General features: G+C 44.4%; 1 protein-coding gene across 1 annotated transcript in view; it reads right to left on the reverse strand.

Annotated features, from left to right (window-relative positions):
- Fgd6 (FYVE, RhoGEF and PH domain containing 6) overlaps positions 1-26,930 on the reverse strand; it is a 117,156-nt gene that overhangs the window by 14,845 nt on the left and 75,381 nt on the right. The window contains exons 9-14 of the mRNA XM_059245122.1: positions 12,128-12,178; positions 6,161-6,219; positions 6,009-6,080; positions 4,637-4,705; positions 4,170-4,253; positions 2,727-2,806 (exon numbers count right to left, since the gene is read on the reverse strand). Of these exons, the coding sequence (XP_059101105.1) occupies positions 2,727-2,806; positions 4,170-4,253; positions 4,637-4,705; positions 6,009-6,080; positions 6,161-6,219; positions 12,128-12,178 (415 nt within the window). The remainder of the gene's footprint in view (positions 1-2,726; positions 2,807-4,169; positions 4,254-4,636; positions 4,706-6,008; positions 6,081-6,160; positions 6,220-12,127; positions 12,179-26,930) is intronic.

A 26,930-nucleotide genomic window follows, 5' to 3' on the forward strand; every position in this document is an offset into this window, starting at 1 on the left:
GACAATGTTTACCAGCTCTTGATAACACATTTCTTACAGACCACACACATTTGCCTGAAGCATCCAGTGCTGACATCCTAGGCCTTTTGGAACACAATGAGCAGAAGAATCCACATCTTCCTCAAGCTGACAAACAGGCTGAGCACTTTGTTTTTTATAGAATGTGTACATCATCAGAAGGCAAATTTTTGCCATGTAAAATTATTTTCCTCTCAATTGCAATGAATTACTGGGAGGAAAAACTGCCCAGCTGAAGGGATTTCTGGTATATCAGACCTCACCACACTACTGTTTGTGCTGATAGCAAGGTGCAATGCCTGATGTTTGAAGGCCATATTATTGTGACTCTTCTGAATTATGTTTACTGGGCAATTCTGATAGGTGTGAACTGGACAGAGAAAATCTGCTTTGGCTAAGGGTTCCCACCTTACTGTGGTGAATGCGAGCATAGAAGAGGGACACCCTTTTATTTAGGTGCCTGGGCAAGCCTGCAGAGGGCTGCCAGGCCCTGAAGAATGACAAGAGTCTCACGGGGAAGTGCAGTTCTCTCTGTGCACCCACATTCAGTCTCAGACTTTGCCATCTCCAGAATGATGGCACTCACACATATACATCAGCCCAGGCATCCTTCTGACACTGAAATCCTTGCATGCCTGAGGCTCCATGATGACATCCACATGTTCAATGTGCATGCCAACCCCTGATTTATCTCTAGACTGCTCTCCTTCAAGGGCTACCTATCACAGGGAATGGCATCATCACCCTACAGCCCATAATGCCTGTCAACTCTTGATGAATAATCCTTTCTTTCGCCTTCTGTGTTCAATTAATCACTTTTCCCCAAGTGCTGTCCACACAGGAGTGAAATTTTCTCATCACATTATTCTCTGTTATAAACCATTAAGTGGCTTTCCTATGGCTCTTATGCTACAGACCCAAATCTACAAGATGGTTCTGCATACTACTTTACCAGACCCTTCAAGTTTCTCTTGGCGGCCTTTCGTATCATTTCCTAGCTCACACTACATGCTCCTTTTTTCTACCTTAGAACCTTTGAAGTCACTGTTCCTAATCACCAGGAGGCCCTTGCTTTTCCTTTTGCCTAGTTATCCAACACCTACCCTTCATAAGTCAGTGAACACAGGAAGCCTTTAAGGCCTATCTCCATGTCCTTTCCCTGCTAAATCCAGCTTGCTTAACAGCTTCATAACAATTAGTCCTCTTCCTGTATCCTACTTCATTACAGAAATCCTTACTTTACTTGGGTTAATATTAGCTAAGTACACGTCTGCCCTAGTGGAATACAAGCTTAGAGCAGAAAGGCTCTTTTAATCACCCACTGTACCTCTATGTGTACCTAGCACAATGCTTAGCCAAAGGCAGAGGCTCCGTATTACTGACTGAATGAGGTAATGAAGTCCAGGTAGAGGAGCTCCCTGAAAGAGGCAGAAAGATGTGGCGTAGGATAGCATGCATGGAGACATAAGCTGGAAGCCTGGTGCTGACTCTCTCTAGCTATCAAGGTTCTAGGCACATGTCTACTAAAGGAAGGCTATTTCCTTTACGTAGACCTGTGGCTGGCATAGCCACCTTCTTCAGTCTCCTTAGCTACATCTCCTGGGTAACTCCCTGCAGCTTCTACCTCAGCACCTCCTGCTTGCATGTCACGAGACACGACCTAAGCCTCAGGCCTCAGCCCCCGCTCGCCTCAAACTTTCTGCCCAAGTGTCTCCACCCCTCTAGATACTCACAGAACCGAAAAGGATTTTATTCCAGACTAGGCTTTGGCTTAAGACAATGTTGTTACTGGTTTCTATCCACACGACTCGGGTGTCCCCCATAAAACATCAGCCTGCTCTCACTCATTTGTTCAGGGGGGTAGCACATTCAATTGTCCTCAAGACCTTTTCCTGTCCATTTACACCTTGCCAACTGGCCCCAAATACCTCGTTTTCAGCTGGTCTGGGCTTTTGACACACCCGTCTTATTAACCTTGATCACTTCTAGCTTTTGATTTCAAGTGAGAGATTTGTTAACTCTTCCTTTTGGTTGGACACGTACAGGCCATTGTAGGGTTATTTTGTCTGACAAAATAGGGAGGGCATGGCAGAGGGAAAAATATAAGGAAACACTCAGTTCAGAGTCAGAAAACTAAATATTACTCAATTAAGTTCAACATCACGTAGGCATGCTCATGGTGCCCAAAATCAATTAAATGCTAACATCAATGATCACATATTATATAGATCATGAAAATACAACAATGAAAAAAAATGAAATATTGTGAGTACTACAGAAATAGATATATTACCTACTGCATGGATTACGGACCTTAATGATACATGAAATCTTTTTAGTAAAGTATAAAGCACCAAGTGTTCTGAAACACGTTGTGTTAAACTAGAGAGGACTTTGCAATAATTTTAAAAGATGCCCAGCATAACAAGTCCAGCATGACTACTCTATTAGAGGAACACTGCTATTTCCCTATCAGCTCTGTCATGTGCTTGATGGGATAATACAAACACAAATGGGAAGAGGTTTTACAAAAGGAATAAATAAAATACCTAGCAGCTGACCTACATGTTAAAAATTAAAATAAAGAAACTATCTGAGCCAGCTACACTGGCAAAATGTCATTTCAAGTATGTGTGTACGTGGATGTGACTATGTGATGAACACACACACACACACACACACACACACACACACACACACACACTCACCTGGCTGAGAGGATGAAAGAACGTTCCACACTTTCAATCTTTATTTCATTCTGATATGCTTCTTGGGTGGGTTTTCTGACCTGGAAGAGGGTACAAATGTCTGTCAAACTTAGCCTGCTGCACATGGGACATGTGAACAGTAGCTGAAGTTGCCCAGACCCCTGGCTACTGATGTCCACAGCCGGTCTCCTCACTCCGCTTTATCTACCGTCCTCTGCCATCTACTCTGGGTTCCACATGCAGGCCCGACTTCCCCATCTCCAAGCTGTAGGTCACAATATTCACACTACATACAGAATGTCCTTCCCCAGTGTCCTAGCATGGGGCCTGGGTCATGCCTAAGCCACACTGTCTTTCCCCAGAAAGGCTTCCCTGATTCTCTCTCAGGTGGTGGGTTTTGTTTTACGTTTTATTTGGGAGAGGGTCTCACTATGGAGCACCTGGCACTTCCCATTGTCTATCTAAAGCAGCACACCAACCACACCTATCGAAAGATGCTCTTCTTGTCTATGGAGGCTCTCGGCACTCCAGAAGCTGAGGCAGAAGATGATCTCAACTTCTCAGTTAGCCTGGGCTACAGAGTAGACTCCATCTATACAAAGCTTGGTATGGCTGCTCACATCTGTGATTCCAGCACTTGGGAGATGGAGGCAGGAGGATAAGGAGCTCAAGGCCAACCTCAACTACATAGTCTAGCCTGGGCAACAAAATAAAAGCACAACCGCAAACAAAGCCTTTTAAAAAGACCACACACACACACACACACACACACATTTGAGATGACAGTCTTACTATGCTGCCGTAGGTGGTCTTGAGCTCCTGAACTCAAATGATCCAAGCTCACCCTCCTGTGGATGGGGGATTAAAAGTATATACCACCAACCTGTCTTTGGCTCTAAACTCTAATCTTTACTTACTTATTTCTGTTATACTTAGGTAGAGTCCCAAGTAGCCGAGGCTAGCCTGAAACTCACTGTGTGCAGAGAAAGCCCCTGAGCTCCTGCTCCTCTTGCCTCCTCCTGCCAGGGGGTGAGAGTGCAAGTGTGTGCTGCCACGCTCCCTCCGCTCTCCTGACTGTGTGTGAAGTGTGCCTGCAGAGTGCTCTTCAGTACCGTGTACTTACAGGAGCCATGTCCGCACCACCGCAAAGTCTCAGGGCACAGGAGGGAGGTTTGGGAAGAGGCAGAGACCAAACGAATCATCCTTTAATGCATCTTCACATTTTTTCTTACCGAATCTGTTATTATTTTTGTTTATAGTACTGCTCAATAACTATCCCTTGAATAAATTAATGAAGAGCGAGCCACGGACAGGGATGGACAGATGAACACATAAGCAGCAGCAGCCAACAGAAGAATGAGGGGGCGTGAGAAAGACAACTATCTCACGGGGTCTTCTCTGCACGTGCTTGGGTAAGTGAAAAATGTACTAAAGCACACGGACCTTCATCCCGGCCAGGGAGAGCATGTTGTTCAGTTTGTACATCCCAGACTGCACGGGTGTTGTATACAGCAGGGCATCGTTAAACTGGAGGGAGAAACAGAACACAAAGCCACTTACAAAACCAATTTCAGCCACCAAGGTATTAATAACGCACAAGGATAAAGGGGAAAGATTACCTGTCAGAAAAATTTAAAAGCAGTTGTGCTTCATTTTCAAGTTCTAGTAGAGATTTAATGTTTTACGGATTCTAAATCACACGAAAATATTACAATCTGCCTGAATAAATAATGGATTAAAACAATTCTTCCAAATTTAAAATAAAATTAGATATCAGCATTTCCTATGCTTGAAACAAGCGAGAAGGCTGCCCCCAACGCCACCAAGCCTCGGAGTGCACTGAGCTCATCCCCCAACCTGCCTTCCATTAAGCCCGGACCCGGACATGTCAAACACACAGAGCCTCTTACCAGGAAAAACATTCGGGGCTGCATGACCTTCCGAGACAGCTTCATCAGAGTGCCTTCCTTGAGAAACACCTAATTCAGCCAAGCAAACACTCAGTTAGCCCTGCGTCACCACACAACGACAACACACAGGACTTCCTCTCAGCATCTCCCAGAACTGCTTCTTTGTGACCTTTACAAGGGTGCTTTCTTTTTAAGCCCTACGGGTGATTTGGAAATGAGACTAAAAACCAGGAGGTGAGGAGCTGGAGAGATGGCTCAGGGGATAAGACTGATAAGATTACTAAGTGCCAATGCAGAGGACAGCCCGCAACAGCCTGTAACTCTAGGTCCAGGAGATCTGACACCCTGTTCTGGCCTCTGAGGGGACTAGAGGCACGTGGTGCACATTATACACATGTAGGCAAAACATTCACATGCATAAAATAAAAATGAACAACTAAATATTTTTTTTTTCAGAGAGAAAGAGGGTGACCATGTGCTCAGTAGCTTGCAGGGCATGCTTGAAGCTCTGGGCTTGATTTTTAGCACTTCAACAAACCAGGCATGTGGTAGTGTGCCATCCCGTGATTCCAGCACTTGAGAGGTGGGGATGGGTAGGAGGAGCAGGAAGCTCAAGGCTAGCCTGGGTTATATGAGACGGTCTCAAGGAAGATAAAAAGGGGCCAGTGAGATGGCTCCATGGGTAAAGGTAACGGCCGCAAAGCCTGATGGCCTGAGGTCAATCCCTGAGACCTACATGGTAGAAGGAGGGAAGCCTCCCAGGAGTTGTCCTTTGACAACAACCCCCCACAACACACAAATAGAACTTATTTTTTCTTAAAAAGACAAAAATGGAAAGAAAACAAAAATTATAAATAAATTTTAAAAGCATTCATACATAACAATCAGTTTCATAAATCCTGGATTGGCCCCAGGGGTACTCTGTGGACTAACACATAATTGCCTGTGTGTACTTGACCTTGAGGCACATCCAATGACCTGACAATTACATGTGGCAACTTCCTGAATTCATTTCTTAGACCACTTCTGTGCTCTATGAGGAGCATCAAAACAATCTCTTTCCCTTCTCGGCCTCTCGATAGATTTTAAACGACACGGCCTTCAAAACTGTGTGAGTTCAGTTGGTACTACAAAATCAAATGATCCCATTAAATCACTTTATTGGAACTCCATGGGCTCCTCTGCCTCTCTCCTAATTGAATTGGACTGCTTGTCACTGTGACTTATAGCACAGTGTTTTGAATGGATAGAACAATGCATATTGGGTCAGTGAAGAGTAACACAACTCATTTTCAAAACTAAAATAAAAGTAGCTACAGACAGTGCCTAAATACACTGTATTAAACTGTGGGAGGTATTCTAAAACACTTACCCGCCCAGGCTGCACAATTTCATGGTGTCCACTTAAGCTGTATTGAATTTGCATAAGCTTCTGAAAGTTGTCCTGCAGAGAGGCAATGTAAAACATGTGATGGCTGTGCTTCCAGGTTCCATAGTATACCAGCCCTTGACTTCCAGACTTACCCCTTGCTTCATGGTGTCGTTGGCATGGTTGGCTACCTCTATAACAACAGCTAGGGCATCTAAAATATGCAGGAATAGAAAGGGTATTTGGTCATTACTAATGAAGCAAACAGATCCCAGTGTTAAGCAGCTCCAGTTGACAAAAGACCTACTACACAGCAACTAACCTGGGGGTGGGTGGGTGGGTGGGCGGAGCCCTGGCTGCCTGTGAGTAACCAGAACTATAGACATTAAGATTCAGTGAGGGAGCCAGGCATCAGTGGTGTGCGCCTTTAATCCCAGCACTCGGGAGGCGGAGCCTAGGGGATCTCTGTGAGTTCGAGGCCAGCCTGGTCTACAAAGCGAGATCCAGGACAGGCACCAAAGCTACACAGAGAAACCCTGTCTCAAAAAAACCAAAGGGGGAAAAAAGATTCAGTGAGGGGAAAACAGGCTAAAACAAAACAAACAAACAAGGAACAACCCTAAGGAGCCAGAGATCCCGTGTCACAGGGCTTGCTGAGATGGAATTACTCTGCTGAAGTTTACAGGGGCAAGAACAGGACTTTACCTAGTAGTGAAGGTCTTTCCTACTATAAACTGTCTTGGGGAAAATGATTCTGATAAAGCAAGCAGGAGTTGTGAGAAATAATTATTTGAGAGCCAGAGGCTGGAAGTATAGCTCAATAATACAGCATATACTTTGCATGCCTAAGGCCCTGGTTCAATATTAACACCAATAAACCAAAACAAAAGCGGAAGAAGGCTGGGGTCCAGCCTTCCTCCCTTGGACTGATTTAAAGAGATCTGGATTAGGAATACGAGAAATGAGCAGCTCTGGATTTCATCCTCAGTAGCGCAAGGGGGACAGGAAGGGAGGGTAAGAAGAGAGGGAGGGAGTGGGAGGAGAGGAGAAGGGGAGGGGAGGAGGGGAGAGGAATAAGAGAGAGAGGGAGAGAGGGAGGGAGGGAGGGAGGAAGAATGCCACACAGAAGCACACCAGGCCTTAGCATGGAAACTGCAGGGATCAGTTTGCATGCTGGGATATTTAGCTTCATGGGACAATTTTTGGTTTGTAATGTGTATTGACCCTTTGCCTTCCACAAGCATTTTAAAAATGTTCCAACCACAGCATCTTTATAGCTAGATATAAAAGAAAAGCATCTATTTATTTATTTATTTATTTATTTTTGGTTTTTCGAGACAGGGTTTCTCTGTGTAGCTTTGCGCCTTTCCTGGAACTCACTTGGTAGCCCAGGCTGGCCTCGAACTCACAGAGATCCGCCTGGCTCTGCCTCCCGAGTGCTGGGATTAAAGGCGTGCGCCACCACCGCCCGGCTATTTATTTATTTAGACTAGGCCGTGCTTCAAAGTTGTAATTACAGGTTGGCCTCAAACCTACAATCCTGCTCGGCTGGGATAATACTGGGATGACAGGCATATACCACCATACCTAGCTAAGTCTACCTTCTGTCTGGGGCTGGGGCTGTGCCCCATCCAAGGCAGACTGCTCCATAAAGGACGTGTGTAAAGGTAACTGTTACAGTGACAGGAAGGTCCCACCACTCTTTGTTGGGGAGGCAGCAGAGGCTAACACCCTTCCACTCTCACTAGCCCACACCAAGATGCTTACCTGCACATATGACAGGGCCATTCTGAGACAAGCAGAAAATGGTAAAGGAGAAACCACGCTCTCCCAGAGCTTTGTGTAAGCAAGTGGTCAGCAGTGAAGGAGCTATTGCTCATGTAGCCAAGGCTGGCCTTAAATTCCTGATCCTTTTATTTCTGTTTGGCTTGGTTTGTTTTTGGAGACAGGTGTGGTGATACATTGTGAACCCTAAGAAACTTGCCTAAGGATCAGAGGACAGAGCCAGCCACTAGATTAGACACAGAGCCAGGCAGTGGTGGCACATACCTTTAATCCCAACACTTGAGATCTCATGCATTTGCTTGGGAGGCATACACGCCTTTAACCCCAGGAAGGAATATGGGAGGGCAGAGAAAGGTATACAAGGCGTGAGGAAACAGGAACTCGCTCTCTCTCTTTAGGCTGAGGATTTTGTACAGGTAAGAACTACTGCCTGGATGTTCTGCTTCTCTGATCTTTCAGCTTTCACCCTGATATCTAGCTCTGGGTTTTTTGTTTTGTTTTTTTTTTTTTTTTTATTAAAACACCACCTAAGATTCAAACAACAGACAGGGTTTCTCTGTGTAGCCCTGGCTGTTTTGGAACTCACTCTGTAGATCATGCTGGCCTCAAACTCAGAGATCTACCTGCCTCTGCCTTCCGAGTACTGGGATTAAAGATGTGTGCCACCACCGTCCCCTAAATTCTTGATCTCGATTCTGCTTCTTGAATGCTGGGATTATGTTTCTGCGTTATGGTGCTTGGCTTTGGGTACTTTACCTAGCACCAATCCTGGAAGTCTCTGTATTCCTTAAACATGGCTTCTCTTCAATATTACTACTTAAAAATTGTGTGTGAGGGCTGGAGAGATGGCTCAGTGGTTAAGAGCACTGACTGTTCTTCCAGAGGTCCTGAGTTCAATTCCCAGCAACCACATGGTGGCTCACAACCACCTGTAATGAGATCTGGTGCCCTCTTCTGGCCGGCAGACATACATGCAGACAGAACACTGTATACAACATAATAAATAAATCTTTAAAAACAAAAACAAAAACAAAAACGTGTGTGTGTGTGTGTGTGTGTTTGTAAGATATTCTGGGGATAGAACTTGAGGTTTCATCCAAGCTAGGCTAGGGCTCTACTATTGAGCCACACTCCCAACATTATCACTGTTATAAATGAAAGTAGGGTTTACTTATATGGCAATCCCTACCTGCTGTGGGATGTTCTGTATGCTGTGAATGTGTTGCTCTGATTGGTTGATAAATAAAATGCTGATTGGCCAGTATCCAGACAGGAAGTATATGCGGGATAAACAGACAAGGAGAATTCTGGGAACAGGAAGGCTGAGTCCAGCCCACTGTCCAGGGAGCAGCATGTAACGGCACACAGGTAAAGCCATGGAACATGTGGCAACATACAGATTAACAAAAATGGGCTGAGTTTAAATGTAAGAGCTAGTCAGTGGTAGGCCTGAGCTAAGCAGTTTTAATTAATATAAGCTTCTGAGTGATTATTTTATAAGCAGCTGTGAAGTCCGTGGGGTTGGGCAGGACCAGAGAAAACTTCAGCTACACCTACCATATGCCAGAACTTATGCACCTGACACTATCCTCACAGCACACACTGATGGTTCTCTCTGGCTTGCTGCAGTTCATAGTAAACAGGGTTGAGAACCTTAGGACTGAGTGGATAAATGGTCAAGATGCTGCTACTTGGTTACCTGGTCTCAAGCTCTACAATTCTACTCTCTGGGTGTCATCTCCTTAAGAGATGCTGATGACTCTACCCTTTAGTTTGGCTCTCTATCTCTGGGAGAGTGTGGTGTCTCCTTCAACATCTTTTCTGTTTGTCTCAGAATGTCCCTGTCATATGTGCAGGGTAAGCATCTTTGTTTAGGTTAGTAGAGTAGAAGGGTGTATTTGCGTTATCTTCCTTCCCTGCTGGTACAGTCTACCCGCAGCTGCTGGCCACGCCGTTTACTGCTCTGCTTCTGACCGCAGTGCATCCCACTGGCCACTGCTTATTTACTCTATGCTTTTTTGAAGGTGGGTAATCTCCATGAATCAAGATCCTTCATCTCAAACTCTTTACTTGCTTCATCTCCAGAATCAGTGACTAATTTCCTTGAAGGCAGAAGTCCTGAGACATGGAGAGTGGTCTCTTGGGGCTCTGTTTGCCAAGATCACTATAATATTGGTGTGAGAGGGCATCCTGGGGAACAAACCCAAGCCTTGTATGTGCTCAGTATGTGTTGGACTGTTGACCTACAACCTCAGGTCTTACTTTTTTTCTCTTCATGAGACAGACCCTGGACAGTAATGCCTCCTCTTCCTCCTGCCTACTCCAGCTCATCTACAGTCCTATTTTTTCATAAGCCAATCTTCTCTGCCTCTACAACTATCATATTTTCCTCTTTCCAAATGACTATGTACAGCTCAGGGCATCTTCACTCTAAAGCTATCACCTTTATTATTTATTTGATGGAGATTTTAAACCTCTTCATCAACTGTACTACGTTTTTACTGAAGACATGAAACATCGTTTGGGGAACCTCAAACTTTTCTTTTAAAATAAAAATGCTTTTAAAACTCTAACTCTGCGCTGTGGATGTGGTTCAGTGGTAGAGCATTTGCTTAGCATGAGCCCTGAATTGAATTTATAGTATCACAAATAACAATTACATCAAAGAAACTGAGCGGGGAGTAAGGCACAGGCTTATGATCCCAGCATTCAAAAGAGGCTGAGCAAGAGGGTCATGAGATCAAGACTACTCTGCCACAAAACAAAACAGCAAGACGTGGTGACAAGTATCTGTAACCACAGCACTTAGGGCAGAGAGGCGGGAAGATTAGAAATTCAAAGTCATCCTTGGCTATATAGCAACTTTTTTTTTTTGTTTGTTTGTTTGTTTGGTTTTTCGAGACAGGGTTTCTCTGTGTAGCTTTGCGCCTTTCCTGGAACTCACTTGGTAGCCCAGGCTGGCCTCGAACTCACAGAGATCCGCCTGGCTCTGCCTCCCGAGTGCTGGGATTAAAGGCGTGCGCCACCACCGCCCGGCTATATAGCAACTTTTAAGCCAACCGATGTTACTATTAATTAAACCTTGTTTTAAAAATTGATGATGAGACAATGATTATGAATCTCTAAAAATGGGTTTGAAAGAAGCTCAATTTCTAAAACTTTAATTTATTTTATGTGTATGAATGTTTTGTCTGTATGAATGTGCACCATGTGCGTGTCTGATGCCTGCAGAGGTCAGGTGAGGACACCAGATCCCCTGGAACTGGAGTTATGAATGGCGGTGAGCCCATGTGTGGGTGCTGGGAACTGAACCCAGGTCCTCTGCAAGAATAAGTGCCCTTAACCACTGAGCCATATATGCTCTAGCCCCCATGCTCACTCAAGTTTGAAATCTGAAGATATACAGAATGTATAAGAATATGATCAACATTCATAAATGAATGGAGTGGGCTTGGACTTGTTTAACAAATTTCTGATAACCCCTGGAAGTGGTTGTATGAGGATAAATAGACACTTTGACCGGAGTTAATCTGAGATGGAGAGGCAGGGAGAAAGGGACAGAGACTAGACTTCCGTGTGCTGTGGAGGCTATTTTCCTGACTAAAAAGGCCAGCTATGGAGGCACACACCTGTAATCCTTAAACCTGGGAAGACTTGTGTTTGAGGTCAGCTTGTAGTACATCATTAAATCTTGGCTCCAAAATGTGGGGGTGGGGGTGGGGTGCTGAGGTTTACGGGGGATGGAAAGGTATTAAGTCACTAGCCACAAATGTTCTCAAAATAACAGGCTACTTTAGATTTTATCCTGTTACGGGTCACTTTGTTTGTCTGTGGTCAGGGTGTCAGTCTGTAGCCCAGGCTAGCCGCAGACTCTAGGCAATCCTTTCCTAGCTTCCCAAGTACTGGGGTTACACGTGTGTGTCACCATGCCTGGCTACATGTGTATGTCACCATGCCTGGCTGAAACTTTATCCTTCACTTGTAGTTTAGTCATTTCGTGGAAATGATTTTCCAGTTTAAAATGACTTCACGGATCATCTGGTTCAGTCTCTGGTTCTGAAAGATGGAGAAACGGACCTCTACAGATGGAATCCTCTGCAGCAGAGTGACAGAATACACAAGGAAGGGACTTCCTGGCCAGGCCAGATGGACCCCACGCTCCTCGAGGCCAGCCTGGGGGTCTCCAGGGACTGCCATTTCCCCTAGTTCCAGCCCGAGGGAACTTTTCCAAAGTAGTTTCATACAAGGGTTTTGTTCTCAGTACGTTTTTCCTTCCCAGGCCCAAGCGAGCACAATACTAAAGCTTTTGTACCACAGACGGCTGCGAAGGTTAGTACCTTGGGTGTTCCTGTGATCTGCAGAGTCTTCTAGGAGGTTCTTTAAATAGTCTAGAAAAGAACAAAGCACAGTATTTAGAACAATGCCACTCGGACAAACTCACCTTTTTAATTTAATACGTCAGTTTTATTTTTAGCTCAACTGTGAAAGTTCAATACCCTGAGATCAGGCATATAGAACCAGAACAACAGACTGTAAGGCAGTGGTTCTCAACCTTCCTAATGCTGTGACCCTTTATACAGTTCCTTATGTTGTGGTGACCCCAACCATAAAATGATTTCATTGCTAACTTACTGTCATTTTGCTACTGTTAGAAATCATAATGTATCTATCTGTGCTCTCCAATAGTCTTAGGCGACCCCTGTGAAAAAGTCCTTTAATCTCCAAAGGGGTTGAGATCCACAGGTTGGGAACCACTGCTCTAAGAGGTAAGATAAGAAATCAGCAGGGCTTGGAGTATACACCTATAACCTCACCCCTGACCAGAGGCAGAAGGCGGGAGGATCTAATGTATGAGGCCAACACAGTCTGCGCTACACAGTGAACAGTTGCCAAACAAAACAAACAAGAAACATGAAAAGAAAAAGAGAAGGTGCAGTATCATATGACGAAGTAAGCCATCTCACCTGAGTCACACAACGTTTTTTGTCCCCGAGCCAAAAATGTAATCCAGGTTTCCTCATGTTTACTTAGTATGTTTACCCATCATACATGAACTACCTTAATCTAAAGCCCTAGTACAAAACCTCAAGACATTAACACACTGAAGGCCCCCAAAGACAAATTTTTCAATCTAGGAATCTACCAATACTCAGGACACCAAAGTAACTCCCCGTGTGTTCTACGGCAGATACATCTGCCCCAGAGGACATCTGGCAATGTCTGGAGGCCCTTTCCACTGTCTCAGCTGCGGGGGAAGGGGTGGCATCTGGTGGCTGGAGGTTAGGGATGCAGTTAAACATCCTTCATACAGCCTCACAGCAGATAACCCAGACGTCGAAGTGGCTGAGGCCGAGAAACGCTAGGCTAAAGATGATCTGTAAATAAACAACACGGTGCGCTGGGCCTTACAATATGGGGAGAAATCCTATTTAATGAATCTTTAATACCAGACTATGTCACTGGACTTCAGACAACACTTACTTCTCTGCTGAGAAATGCTGGATGTCCTTGATATCCATCCAGTTTCTTTCTTTAGAACTTACCATTGCCCACTGTACGGTCCGTGACTTACTTTTCTCACTTGCTTGCTAGTATGTAACCCAGGCCCTTTGTCCTTCTTCCCATGTCTTTCCTGGCTCCATGATTTCTGTCCCTAACTTCTCTCTTCTTGTGAATCCCTTCTTCTGTCTCTGCATGTAGAATCTGACTCATCGTCTTCGTGGTTGTCTATGAGTGGTGCTGGGGATGGAACCCAGGCCCGTGGACATGCTTAGCGAATGGTCTCTCACTGAACTACATCCCTGGTCTTCAACTGGCAGTTCCCAAGGGTCTTCTCAGGTCCCCCTCCCCCTACACAACTTTCCATCTGAAAACACTGTTTTCTCCTTTGAACAGGACATGACATGGCAGTTATTCACTTTATACCTTCTCTCCTATCCCACCACCCACCAACACCCAGCAAGTTCTCTAAACAAAGGTTGAAGTCGGTCAGTTCTAAAGCCCAGTGCATCAGTGCAAGTGCAGAAAGGGGGAAGACGAAAAGCATGCTGGAAAGCTGAGTGCATCCAACCCAACCGGTATCAGTTCCGTGATATGAAAAGGTATCATTTCAGCTTAGAGATTCACAAGTCGTGCTCACAAATGAATATGGAAGTGTGGGATGTCAGCACTGGTTTTCCCAAACAATGACAGATAAAGCACTCAAACTTCAAAAGTCTCTGTCTCTGGGATAATGACCTAAGAGCCCATGGAGTCTGGATACGTGCATTATAAATATCCAGCATGGAGTAGACCTGACAAGGTGTTGTATATGACCACAGTAAGCGTCCCTCAGGCATGGCAAAGCTTCCATTTCGCCAGGGAAGGTCACTAGAAATTTAGACCCGTAGGAAGGCATGCCTCTGATGAAATATGAAAAAAATCATACTATCATCGAACTATATTGCTTATACACTATGCTTAGCCTCCTCTCACACATTAGAAAAAAAGGCTTATTAAGCTAGGTGCAGTGGCTCATGCCCATAACCCTAGCTCTTCGGAGCCTGAAGCAAAAAGATCGCCCAGAGTCTAAGGCTAGCCTAGACTACAAGGTGACTTTCAGGCTAGCCTGGGCAACAGATGGAGGCTCTGTCTCAAAAAAACAAACAAGCTATTCTTACCTTGACGCTACTCAAGATACATTCCATATGTAAGCCATGTTTGATGAGTCTGTGTTTAACAAGCCTATGGCTAAAAGTGCTAGTATTGAGGCCTGTATAGTAAATAGTTCATGCCTGTAATTCCAGCACATGGGAAGCTGATGAGTTCAAGGCTAGCCTCCAGTACAGAAACGGGGTCTCAAAAACAAAACAAAACAAGTGTTAGGGTTATGACAAACTTATCCTTCTTTATTTTTTTTAACATTTCTTTCTTTGTTATATGTGTATTTGTGTGAGGCACAGGCATGCCACAACGTACATGTGTAGGTCAGAGGGCAAACTGTAAGGGCTGGTTCTCTCCTTCTCCCATGGGGGTTTGGGGATTGAACTCAGGTCAGAAGGACGGCAGTAAGCACCTCTGTGCCTGAGTCATCCTGCCAGCCCAAACTTCCCCTTTTAATAGCTGTTCCTAAGGTCCAAGTGCTTGGCCCAAAGCTTGTCATTAGCTGAAGAGTCTAGATGGGGAAGCAGAGTGACTTCAATGTCAGGCTCGGGGCAGGTTCCTCTCTTTCAGTTTTTGTTCCTCTATACGGAAGGACATCTCTCCACATGCAATCATTTCTTTATCCCAAGAAAGCTTCCTGGAAGACACACCCATTAGGATATCCTGACCTCAGAGTCACTTTCCAGAGCCTGACAAGCGTCTAAGTTGCGTTTGTTTGGTTGGTTGGTTGGTTTAGGTTTGGTCTAGTGTCCAAAGTAGGCTGCTGGCCTGCTAGCCTGAGCTTTTAGGAACAGGGGCCCAGTATAGTCACGACACAGAAAATAAACTAAAGATGCTGTTACAGCAAGCTATCCTTTTAAATTATTTATTTTATGTGCATTGGTGTTTTGCCTGCATGTATGTCTGTGTGAGGTTGTCAGATCTCCTGGAACTTGAGTTACAGACAGTTGTGAGCTGCCATGTGGGTGCAGGGAAGTGAACCCAGGACCTCTGGAAGAGCAGCCAATGCTCTTAACCACTGAGCCATCTCTCCAGCCCTGCTACAACAAGCTACTAATCAAGAAACGGATGCAGATAAGTCAGCCTTCTGCCGATTTTAAAGAAGTGACAATGGTCTCTACAATTCGACTTTGCAGCTAATCCGTCCGTCTGTCCGTCCGTGATCCCCATCAACAGTTATGAGTCAGTCAGGACCTTGGCAGCAGCATGAGGACGATGACTGATCAGTGTGAGTCAGGCAGCACCAAAACCGCCGCTGCCATGACTGGCTGAAGTCAGGGTGCAACCAGGGAAGGAGACCAGACAGACAACCTGCACACTCATGGCTATGTTACCACCTCCCACTTAGGACCTGGCCCTGCAGAAACGTTCCCAGGAATCATGGGGGCAGGATCATTTCAACTGCCAGGTTAGATTTATAACATCATGAATTTCCTGCCCCTGCCTAGACAAATTAATTCGAGTTGTTTAAAACACACACACACACACACACACACACACACACACACACACACACACACACACTGTCTCAAAACCCAATGAGACTATTGTTTTTAAAAAATCAAAACTAGTTAAGAAATAAAACCAGGAGTGGTGGTGTCTGCCTATGACCTCAGCACTTGGGAGGTGGAGGCAGGAGGATTGGGAGATGGAGATCTTGGAGACAGAGAGGGGCTGGGGGAGAGGGAGAGAGAATTACTGGTATATGGACAACATAAAATGTACTCTTGGACCACCAGGTGGCACCATTGATTAATTAACTCCTGAGCATCCTGTCTCTTAACATGGAGTAAGGCAAACCGAAGGGAAACGCACCATTAACAACATTAGGGATGTGTAAGGAGAGTTCCTTTTCTACTCACGTAAGGCCCAAGACGAGAGAAGTTAACACTACATCTTCTGGAAGGCCTACATTGTCTACACCAGAGCTTCCAGCAAGCCTGACCACTTCTGATCACAACCAACCAACAACCAACTTCTAAAGAAACCACTTAGAGGTCAACCGTCACTAAATTTCAGTCATTAGTGGAAGTCTAGAACTTTCTGCCTTCAGATGGCCAGAGTCCTAGACTTGTGCTGAAGCAGTTGGTGGCAGAGCACAGGAAATGAACTTTGGAGGAGTCTCATTCCAGAGTAGAGTGTTCCAAGCTGGAGGAGAAGGCTTACCCAAGCTGGAGGAGAAGGCTTACCGCGTTTGTTCAGGTTTCTTCCTTCCTCTATAAATTCGTAGTGAGTTTAGCAAGACCTGCAGAACTACAAGATCCCAAGAAAGGCTATTTATGCAATAAGCCTATTTTACATAGCCTCACAGTCTGAAAGAAGCAACCTAAAATTACCCTGACTCTCCAAAGATCCTATCATTTGAAAATACCAAAACAAAGGTCTGCATGTCAAGTTACAAGACGGATTTCTTCAAGGCAGCTAGGAGAGAGACTTATAGGGCGTTTTCTAAGAAATCAGAGGTTAAACTCTTACTTCCCTAGAAAACCAAATACTGCTAAAGGAACTTAGCAATAAAATGACTCCTAATGACACTCTGTTATATGGATAGATTAGCATCTTGCTCAGCCATCATCAGATTAGCTTCCTCCTGAAGGAGATGGGAACTAACACTAATACCCATAACTGGACCGTGTGCAGAGAGGGAGATGAGGAGGAGAAGAGAGGTGGAGACCTTCAGAATACTTGATCCTAAATGAGGTATCTTCAAGCCAGGCGGTTGTGGCACATGCCTTTAATCCCAGCATTTGGGAGGCAGAGGCAGGTGGATCTCTAGGTTCCAGGCCAGCCTGGTCTACAGAGTGAGTTCAGGATAGCCAGGGCTACATACAGAAGCCCTGTCTCGGAAAAAAAAAAAAAAAAAAAAAAAAAAAACACCAAAAAGAAAGAAAACAAACTGCTAATTGGGGTATCTTCATCAAATCCCTCCTCTTAGGGTTCAGGGAACTCTGCTGAAGAGGAGGAAAGATTGTAAGAAGGGATGGAGGACACCAAGGGAACAAGACCTTCTAGACACAACAGGACAGATGCAGAAATGAACTCAGAGGCTGTAGCTGCATGCCAAGGGTCTGCACAGGTCTGGCCCTGATAGGGTCCCAGGCTGAGAGGGGAAGTGGACACAAGCCCTCATCCCTAACCCAGAGGCTATCTCCAATTGATAACCACAATTATCAACTGATAATTTCACAAAGGGAAAAAATACAACCCACACTTAACGGAAGTCCCCACGGCCAGCAGTAGATGGCCAATGTAGCTGGAGAACTTTTCTCCAGCTCCCACCATCAAGTCCCGCCAGTCCCAGAGCCCATTTATAAAATAAACATACAGACTCTTACATTATTTAAACTGCTTGGCCATTAGCTCAGGCCTGTTATTGTCTAGCTCTTACTCTTATATTTAGCCCATTTCTATTAATCTTTACTTTGCCACGTGGCTTGTGGCTTACCGGTACTTTACATCTTCCTTGTCCTGATGGCGGCTGGCAGTGTCTCTCCCTCCGCCTTCCACTCCCCAGAATTCTTTTCCTTGTCCCGCCTATACTTCCTGCCTAGCCAATGGCCAATCAGTGATTTATTTACTGACCAATCAGCAACACACTTGACATACAGACCATCCCACAGCAGGCCAACACAAAACAAACTCAATGACACTTTTGGAGACCCTTTTTTTTGGTCTCATAATGCTTTATTTGGACTTTTCTTCCTTTCTTTTCTTTTCTTTTTAACCTTATAGGTCTTTTGCTTATATATTATGGTTTCTGAGTTTTTGTCTTATGTGTGTGTGTGTATATTCCAAGTTTTTCTTTTTTTTTGTTTTGTTTTATTCTGGTTTGATTTTATTTGCCTGTTCATTTTCTAAACAGAGAAAGAAGGCATAGAGTTAGATGGGTGGGGAGGATCTGGGAGAAGATCAGAGAGGGGAAACTATAATCAGAATTCATTGTTTAAAAAAAAAATGTACTCCCCGGTTTAGAAATGTCTAGCCAGGGACAATCTTGCAACTTTTTTTCAGTGCACTTTGATTTACTTTTTATTTGATGCATTCATTTTTATGCTGCTAGAGATCAAGCCCAGGCCTCACAGAGGTTAAACAAGCATTCCACCACCGGGGGTCACCGGTCCCTAGAGCACTTTTGGATATGTAAAAGAATCAGGCTGCCAAGATATGGGGATAGATGCTAGCAATCCCAGCTACGCAGGAGACTGAGGCAGGAGGATTACAAGATTGAGGGAAATTAGCAAGACCCAATCTGGAGCAGTTAAACTAGACCGAAAAAACAAACAAACAAAAAACGAAACCTTTAAATATTGTGAAACCTACATTAATTACAAAATGCAATTATGAGAAATTTGGTAAGTTAAACAATAATGAAGAAAATTTAAACCATGAACATCTAAAAGAACGTATACATTTTTTGGAAACAGGTTCTCATATGGCCTAAACTGACCTTGAACTCCAGATATTATCTCTATCTCCTAAGTACCATGATTATAGCACTGTCTTAGTTAGGGTTTCTATTGCTGTGAAGAGACACCACGACCACAGCAACTCTTATAAAGGGAAATATTTAAATGGGTGGCTTACAGTTTTAGAGTTGTAGTCCACTGTCATCATGGCAGGAACATGGAGGCATGCAGGCAGACATGGTGCTGGAGAAGGAGCTGAGAGTTCTACGTGAAGTAAATTGTGTCACTGGGTGTAGCCTGAGCACAGGAGACCTCAAAGCCCACCTCCACAGTGACACACTTCCTCCAACAAGGCCACACCTCCTAACAATGCCACTCCCTATGGGAGCCATTTTCTTTCAAACCACCACACAGCTACCCAGCTTGATTTTGGCTTTTCAAAAAGACAGTGTCTTGCTATGTAGCACAGGCTGGCCTCCAGCTTTCCATTCCCCTGCCTCAGCTTCCTGAGTGCTGGGGTTGCAGGTATGTGCTACCACTACGAGCAGGAGTACAGTTTTGAATTATTTCTTCTGGCTTTATAAACGCTCGATGTGTCTCAGCACCACATAGGATTTCCTCCTCTGTTTTATTGCCTGATGGTCCTCTTAAATCTGTTGGCCGGGTACAGCAGGTGTTATAGTATCTTACCTCACTCCTGCCAGTTCAAGGAACTGGAGAAGAAGTGTGATCATTTTAATTGTAAGTAACACAGATCATTACCTTGATCATTTGTCTTTTGCCATATTTCAAATTACTTTTGGGGGGATCACTATGAAAAACGCTTTAAAATTATGATTTTTGAAAAACAATCCCAAAAGGCTGGCCTCGGACTCAGTTTACCTTGAACCGCTGATCTTCCTGCTACCACCTCCCAGGTGCTGGTATTACAAGAAAGTGCACACACTTCTCTAACCATGCACCTCGCAACTTAGAGACCTGCATGAAGCTGCGTATCTAGTCCACTCCACACTGAAGAACAGAACAAGTTCCTCCTTCCTAACAGTCTTCACACTGCCGGTTTCCATTCAGATGTATTCCCGGTTACTGGGTATACGGGCAGAGACATACTCGGCCTGAACTAGGCCTGTTGTGACTACGCACTAAGGAAAGCTGTGGCTGTGACTGAACTTTTAGAATCCCCTATATACCATAACTGGGTGTGCCACACATGAAAGGATCAGCTACATCACGGGAAGGGCTATGCACAGCAGAAGAATGGTTATTTAACTGAAACCTTTGATTAAAGTAGGGAACCGACCAAACTATGCACCTTAGTAATCAGTATCCCCTTCCTCTGGAGCCCATAGAAGAAGTTACAGCAGACCTAGGGCCCTTGGGTACCTTTCTCACTCATATGGCCAGCTGTCGTTCTTGACAGTGTATTCAGCTCGGTCCTATTTGCTCTTGAATGAAGTCCCTCGCTAGCTACTTTGAAATCTGTGGCACTCATTTCAATCCTTGCATAAGATGCCAAGAACCCTGACACCTGGGGCTCAGACATCGACTGGTGTTCACATCATTCCTAATGAAAAGGTACTGTGACCTCTGACTCTCATTCTTCCGTTTTTCAAATACCAGTTCAATTCTAGTCCTTAAATGTGTGGTCTAGGCCTGCCTTTCTGCAAATGTGGCATGTGTATAAGCTAGAAAGGGGCCTGCCTTGGAATGCAAGAAACACCATCTGTGCATTAGAAAAGCTCCTTTCTTGGGTGATGGAGTTCCTGTATTGGAACACAGGCTGGATCTGGACCTCAACTGAGTACCTTAATGCAGGGCAGAGTGATGAAAAAAACCTTGTCTATCTACCCTAGATTTTGATGACTTTGGTCCTGGGGGAAAAAAAAAAAAAAAAAAAAAAGGCAGCTTCTCAGGACTCATGAAGCAAACCTGACCCCAAGTTCATGCTGGGATGAAATCTGGAGGCACACCTGAGAATGGGTAGAACTGTCCCCAGGACCTTTTAGACTGGCTAGGCACGTTGGGAATTCACTTAAGGAGTCAAATTCACAGGAAGGCTCTCAAGCCGTTATTTTGAGTCTTCTAAGACTCCAGTGGATCAGGTGATGTTCTCAAGTGCACAGAAAGGGCCTGGGCACAGTTAACCCACTCTCAAGTGTAAAGAAACCCTTGTCCATAGTTGTCCCTAGCACTCAGTCAACAGAGCAAATTCAGGCTGAGGGAGACAAGTGTAGCTGGCTCCTTCAACAGCCAAGAGAACGAAGCACATCTAAGCCCTGAAGTGAGCTCAAGTGTAGCTGAATTTCCGGGCTTTCCCCGACGGGAACAGTTCCGATGAGCCCACAAGTCTGACGAAAACTGTGAGGAACTAGCAACAAGTTCTCACTAAATCTCTGCCAAAACAAGCCCCCGAAACAGAGGCATTCGGCTACTCGCAGGGAATCTGGGTCAAATCTGCACTCAGGATTAAAGAAAGACTGGCCTTGTAGCCATCTCCCCTGGGAGAATTCAGGGTATCTGCACCGCGGATGGCCAGAAACAAGCACGTAGGCAGACAGACTCCCTGTGCACGCACCTTTACTGTTTTCTTTCTATGAAACGGTGACACTCTGTGTAGTTCTTTCTAGCTGTCCTGGAACTTACAATGAAGAACGGGCTGGCCTCAAACTCACAAAGATCCGCCTGCGTCTGCTTCCCAAGGGTTGGGATTGGAGGCGTGAGCTATCACACCCAGTCCCATTTTCACTAACCTTTAGAGGAAATAAGAGTTTCTTTCTACCATGAGTATTGGTAGCAAACTCCAGAAGTATTAACAATCTTTGTGGCTATCACCATGGAAATCACAGATATTTTTTATAACAAATGATAGTTGAGGCATGAAAATATGGTATACTCTTATCAGTACTATCTCTAACTCATGGTAATCACTAGGTCTCCCATCGGATCTATTTTAATTCAGTACTAAAGAAGCACATTTGGCTAGGCAAGGTAGCACAGCCTGTAATCCCAGCATTTGGGAGGTGGAGGCATGAAGACTGTAAGAAGATGGGGTGTTCAAGGTCATCTTGGCTATATAAGTGATTTCAGGTCACCTGGGCTACATGACACTTTGTCTCAAAAGAACAAAACCAGAACAGGTCTGAGGATGTAGTTCAGGTGCTACAGTGTTTGCCCAGCAAGCACAAAGCCCCGAGTCTGCTCTGCAGTACTGCAGGAACCAGGCATGGCGACGCACGTCTGTAACCCTAGCTCTAGGATGGGGAAGTTCCAAGACCATCCTTGACTCCACAGGAAGTTGAAGGCCTGCATAGGCTACATGAGACTGTCTCAAACAACACAAAAACAGGCAAACAAAAGGAACAGACAGACAGAATGTGCTTAGTTCTTAGGTCCCCAAGGTCTTTCTAGAGCACTTAAGTATTTCAGATATAATTTCTTTAACAGAATCTCTAAAAATCCTCAAAACTACAATTAAAAATGAACTGCAGCCAGATGGTGGTGGCATCTGATGGCATTCCTCCCCACGTCATATGGATAGAAATGCCTCCATCAAAGCCTTTGGGTTCATGAGAAAGTAAATTCTTTGTCTGGAGTCTAATATATGACCACCAGCATCCTTTTAAAACCAAGTTATGACCTATAGGCGGTGTCAAAATGACCTTTAAATTTTTTTTTTTTTTTTTTTTTTTTTTGTACTGAGACAGGATCTAACTATGTAACCCTGGCTGGCCTGGGACAGATAAGATGGCCTCCTGTGTCCCCAAGTGCTGTGATTAAAGGTGTGGGCTGCTACACCCAATTAAAATGATTTTTGATGTATACAATTAGCCCTGGCTTTAAAATAAAATACTGACAGGTGGTTTTAATAAGAATATTTTTTAAAGTGTATATTAATTTATTTTAAATCTGTAGATTAAACTGGTTATCACATTCACAGATTCAGAATTCTACAACAGATGTTTTTAGCATCCCATTTTCTACCAACATGGAAAATCTTCGATTTCCAAAACCTAGAGGGAATTAATGTCATCTCAGACAAAGGCAAAGGTTATAGGAAAGAGTAATAAAGTGTATCGCTAAAACAACTTTAATGAAACATAAATATTTTGAACGAGATCAAAGAAAGTACAATGAATCAAAGTTCAAAGGAATGTTGTTTGTCCCTAACTGTGGAAGTGGAAAAGATTTTCAGAAGCATTTTAAATTATATTTTTCAATATACTTTCTCCTCCATGATCCTGCCTGACTCAACTTCCTTCAATACCAACGTAATGTCTCACAAAAAACCACACCACTTTTATTGAGAAAAAATTCTAATATAATATATAATATAGGTAGAGATTTAAAAAAAAATCTGAAAAGGTCTCTGAGTCATTTCCAAATAACATAAGATGAAAAAGGATTTGGCTTTTTATATTACTTACATATTTTTACATGGATAAGAGTACTTCAAAGGAAAAAGGTGACCCTTACAAAAATAAGAAGTGGTAAGATCCACACAAATTTTAGGAGAGAGGAAGGGCTCAGTGGGAGTCTGAGCAGTTGGACAGAGCCTCAAAGAGGATGGTATAGTCAACCTGCGGGGAAGGGCCATTACTGCACTGGCTGCCAGGCCCAGGTGTCTACTTGCTGAGGGATTAATGCATGAGTGAATGGAGCCTGGAAGGGCGTGCTTCAGCAGACAGGGAGAAACAGACCACAATTAGAGCAAAGGAGAATGAGATGTGAGTCAACCGGGCGTGTGAGCTGAGGTCTCTCTACTCTCAACTTTTCTAGGAAGCACAATGAGGGCTCAGGAGACAGCCCAGTGGCCCAACACTTGCAAAGCACACCTGAGGTACTGGGATCGATCTCTAGTATAAAAAGAAGTGAGTAAACTAAGTAACAAATAAATAAATCCTCAGAATCTAATAAGCAGAATCAACACCTGGAGATCCTAAGAGCGAGTGAGACTGGGAAGGGGACTTCAGTCCTTCTGCAAGTGCCCGAGTCCATGGAAGCTTGCTTTTGACTTGAAATGCTATGTAGTGGTCTATCCATCCAGCACACATTCATGGGGCTGCCGCAGGAGGATTCTGAACTTCGAAGAAGGAGCACCTTGTCATTTCCTAAACCTCTCCGTTGGTTAAGTCTTTGATGACAGATGCAGACAGCTTCTTTCTTGGAGATGAGAAGGAAGCAGCAGAGCAACATCGATTCCATGTCTGCTTCCTTCCTGCCTGCTGCCTCCTAATTCCCATCCGTCCTAGCTCTCGAGGATCCCAGTGCCCCACACTTAGGATAGGGCCTGACTATAACTCATGAGTCTTGACTCGTCAATACAAAAGTAAAATTTAAAAGCATCCAGCACTCATTAAGTCAATCACTCGCTCTATGTTTCTTTGAACATTTCACTATACAACTGCACGCATCCCTCTTAGATCTTATTTTGAGCTGATCTTAAAAGACCACTGCCAAGAATTAATTAATTTATGTATGCATTTATTTTAGTGGTGCTGGAGGATGCAAGTCATGGCCATGTGCTCCACCACTGGGGAGTCTACAAGGACTTTCACCAAGAATCTACTTGAAATTTTTTTTGTTTTGTTTTTCGAGACAGGGTTTCTCTGTGTAGTTTTGGTGCCTGTCCTGGATCTCGCCTGCCTCTGCCTCCCGAGTGCTGGGATTAAAGGCCTGCACCAACACTGCCCGGCTGGAATTTTTACTACAATGGAGAGAGAGAGAGAACCTCAGCAGAAACTGAAGTTCTCCCGTGGGGGAAAAAGGCACTGCATGCCGGAAAAGAGGAGAGCTAACCAGGAGCAAAGCCACTGCCTCGGGGATTTCCACTCACTTTTCTCTAAAAAGAAAGAACCTGTCTTATCATTCCTTCATCTATGCAATTCTCAGACTCCCTCTGCCAAGAAAAAGAGGCAAGTAAGAATCTGCTCACACTGAGTTGGCCAGGAATCCTCCCCTGCTCTGCCAAATACTCAGAAAGTAACCAACACCAGGAGCTGATTCAAAGAGAGGCTCCCGCTTCCTTCCAGCTACCGTGACATTGGTGCATTTGAAATGACAAGGTTGTTGGGAGGATTGAGTTATTTGAACTTGTCTTCAAACATGGGACCCCAGTTAAGTCATCTAAATGACTTAACATCCAGACTGGAGAGATGGCTCAGCAGTTAAGAGCATGTGTTGCTCTTAATGAGGACCCAGGTTCAATTCCCAGCTCCCATATGGTGTGGTTCACAACTATCCCTAACTCCAGCTCCAGGAGATCTGATGCCCTTTTCTGGCCTTGATGAGTACCAAGCATGCATGTGGTATACATACATACGTACGTACATACGTACGTACGTACGTACATACATACATGCAAAAAGATTCCTACAAGTCCTAAGCAGTTTTGGCTATATGAGTTCTAGGCCAGCTAGGTTCTTATATGGACTGTGTCTATAACTTTAAAATAAAATCAAAATGAAAATAATTACAGGAGACTAGTATAGTGGAATGTGTCTATAATTCCAACATTCATTAGTCTGAAACAGAAGGATTACAGTGAATTTGAAGCCAATCTGGGCTACATTGCAAGTACCAAGCTAGTCAGGACTACATGGCAAGACCTCGCTTCAAACAACATTTAAAATCAAAATTTAAGAACCCCCCCAGCCGGGCAGTGGTGGCGCACGCCTTTAATCCCAGCACTCGGGAGGCAGAGCCAGGCAGATCTCTGTGAGTTCAAGGCCAGCCTGGGCTACCAAGTGAGTTCCAGGAAAAGGCGCAAAGCTACACAGAGAAACCCTGTCTCGAAAAAAACAAAAAAAAACAAAAAAAAAAAAAAAAGAACCTCCCCAACACACACACATGCACACACACAACTTAAACCCTCAAAATTAAGTCCAATCTCACATGATGTTGGTATTACAAACAATAAAAAAATCTGTTTGCTTTGATTACAGACACATGCCACCATGCCCCGTTTATGCATTGTTGGGGACTAAATCCAAGTTTTCAGACATACTAGGCCAGCACTCTACCAACTCGGGTGCATCTCCAGCCCCAAATCTGTTTTAACTAATGAAGGAAGAGGCCATGACATGAATTCAGAAGAGAGTAAGGAGGGGTACGTGGGAGGGTCCGGAGGGAGGAAAGGGAAGGGGGAAATGATGTAATTATAATCTCAAAAGTAAAAGAAATAACTTTGAGGGGGAAAAAGTGTTCAAGAAGCCAGGCATGGGCTGGTGAGGTAGCTCAGTTGATACGATCACTTGCTGCCCAGCCTGATGGCCTGTGCAATCCACATGACCCACATGGCAAGGAGAAAACAGGCTCTTATAAGCTGTCCTCTGACCTCCACGTATGATGTGTTAGGACATGCATGTACACATGTGAACCTCACACAACAACCAAACAAGTGAGCAAATGTAAGAAAAAGAAATGTAAGAGCCAGGTATGGGATGCATGCCTATAACTCACTCCAGCACTCCGGAGGCTGAGGCAGGACCAGAAGTAGTCTAAGGCAAGCTCTGTTGCCCCCACAATGAAACTGTGTCTTCACAAGAAAAAGAAGACATACTACACGGTTTTAAAAACATGTCTTTCTCATTTCTCCACCCAAAACAACTTAGCACGCACTATAAATTAAACAGGCAGGTTTTACTATGTAGACCAGCCACCGTACGGGAAGAAAAGATATCTTCTACACTTCATTTTCAGTGGTCCGATCCTTCCTTCTCAAATCTGAGCCACAGATGTCTTTGGCCACTAAAAACTCATTCTACTGCTGTGGAAATAGCCAACGCTATTCAATAGCTGGCTTATGACAGAGCTTTAGATTTATCTAGCAAAAACACTGTGTGTATCAGTACTTCCTCGTCCTGTGAATTAATAATCTCAGCCAAGAGCAGAGGAAAGCCAGGGCAGATGGGCAGGATATCCTCAAATTATCTGCTCTGCTTTATGTCATTCCAGAAAGAAATCCAGTGCCCGATGTGCAGCTGGATACGCCAATTCAGCCCCTGACACACCTTGGCTGGCAGGGCCCAGGGCTGGAAGAAAAAGCTCTTCCATCCTCTCCCCTCACTACCAAGTGGGGAAGCCTGAGCTTCTG

This window comes from Peromyscus eremicus, chromosome 18 (assembly GCF_949786415.1).
Source record: "Peromyscus eremicus chromosome 18, PerEre_H2_v1, whole genome shotgun sequence".
Taxonomy (NCBI): Eukaryota; Metazoa; Chordata; class Mammalia; order Rodentia; family Cricetidae; genus Peromyscus; species Peromyscus eremicus.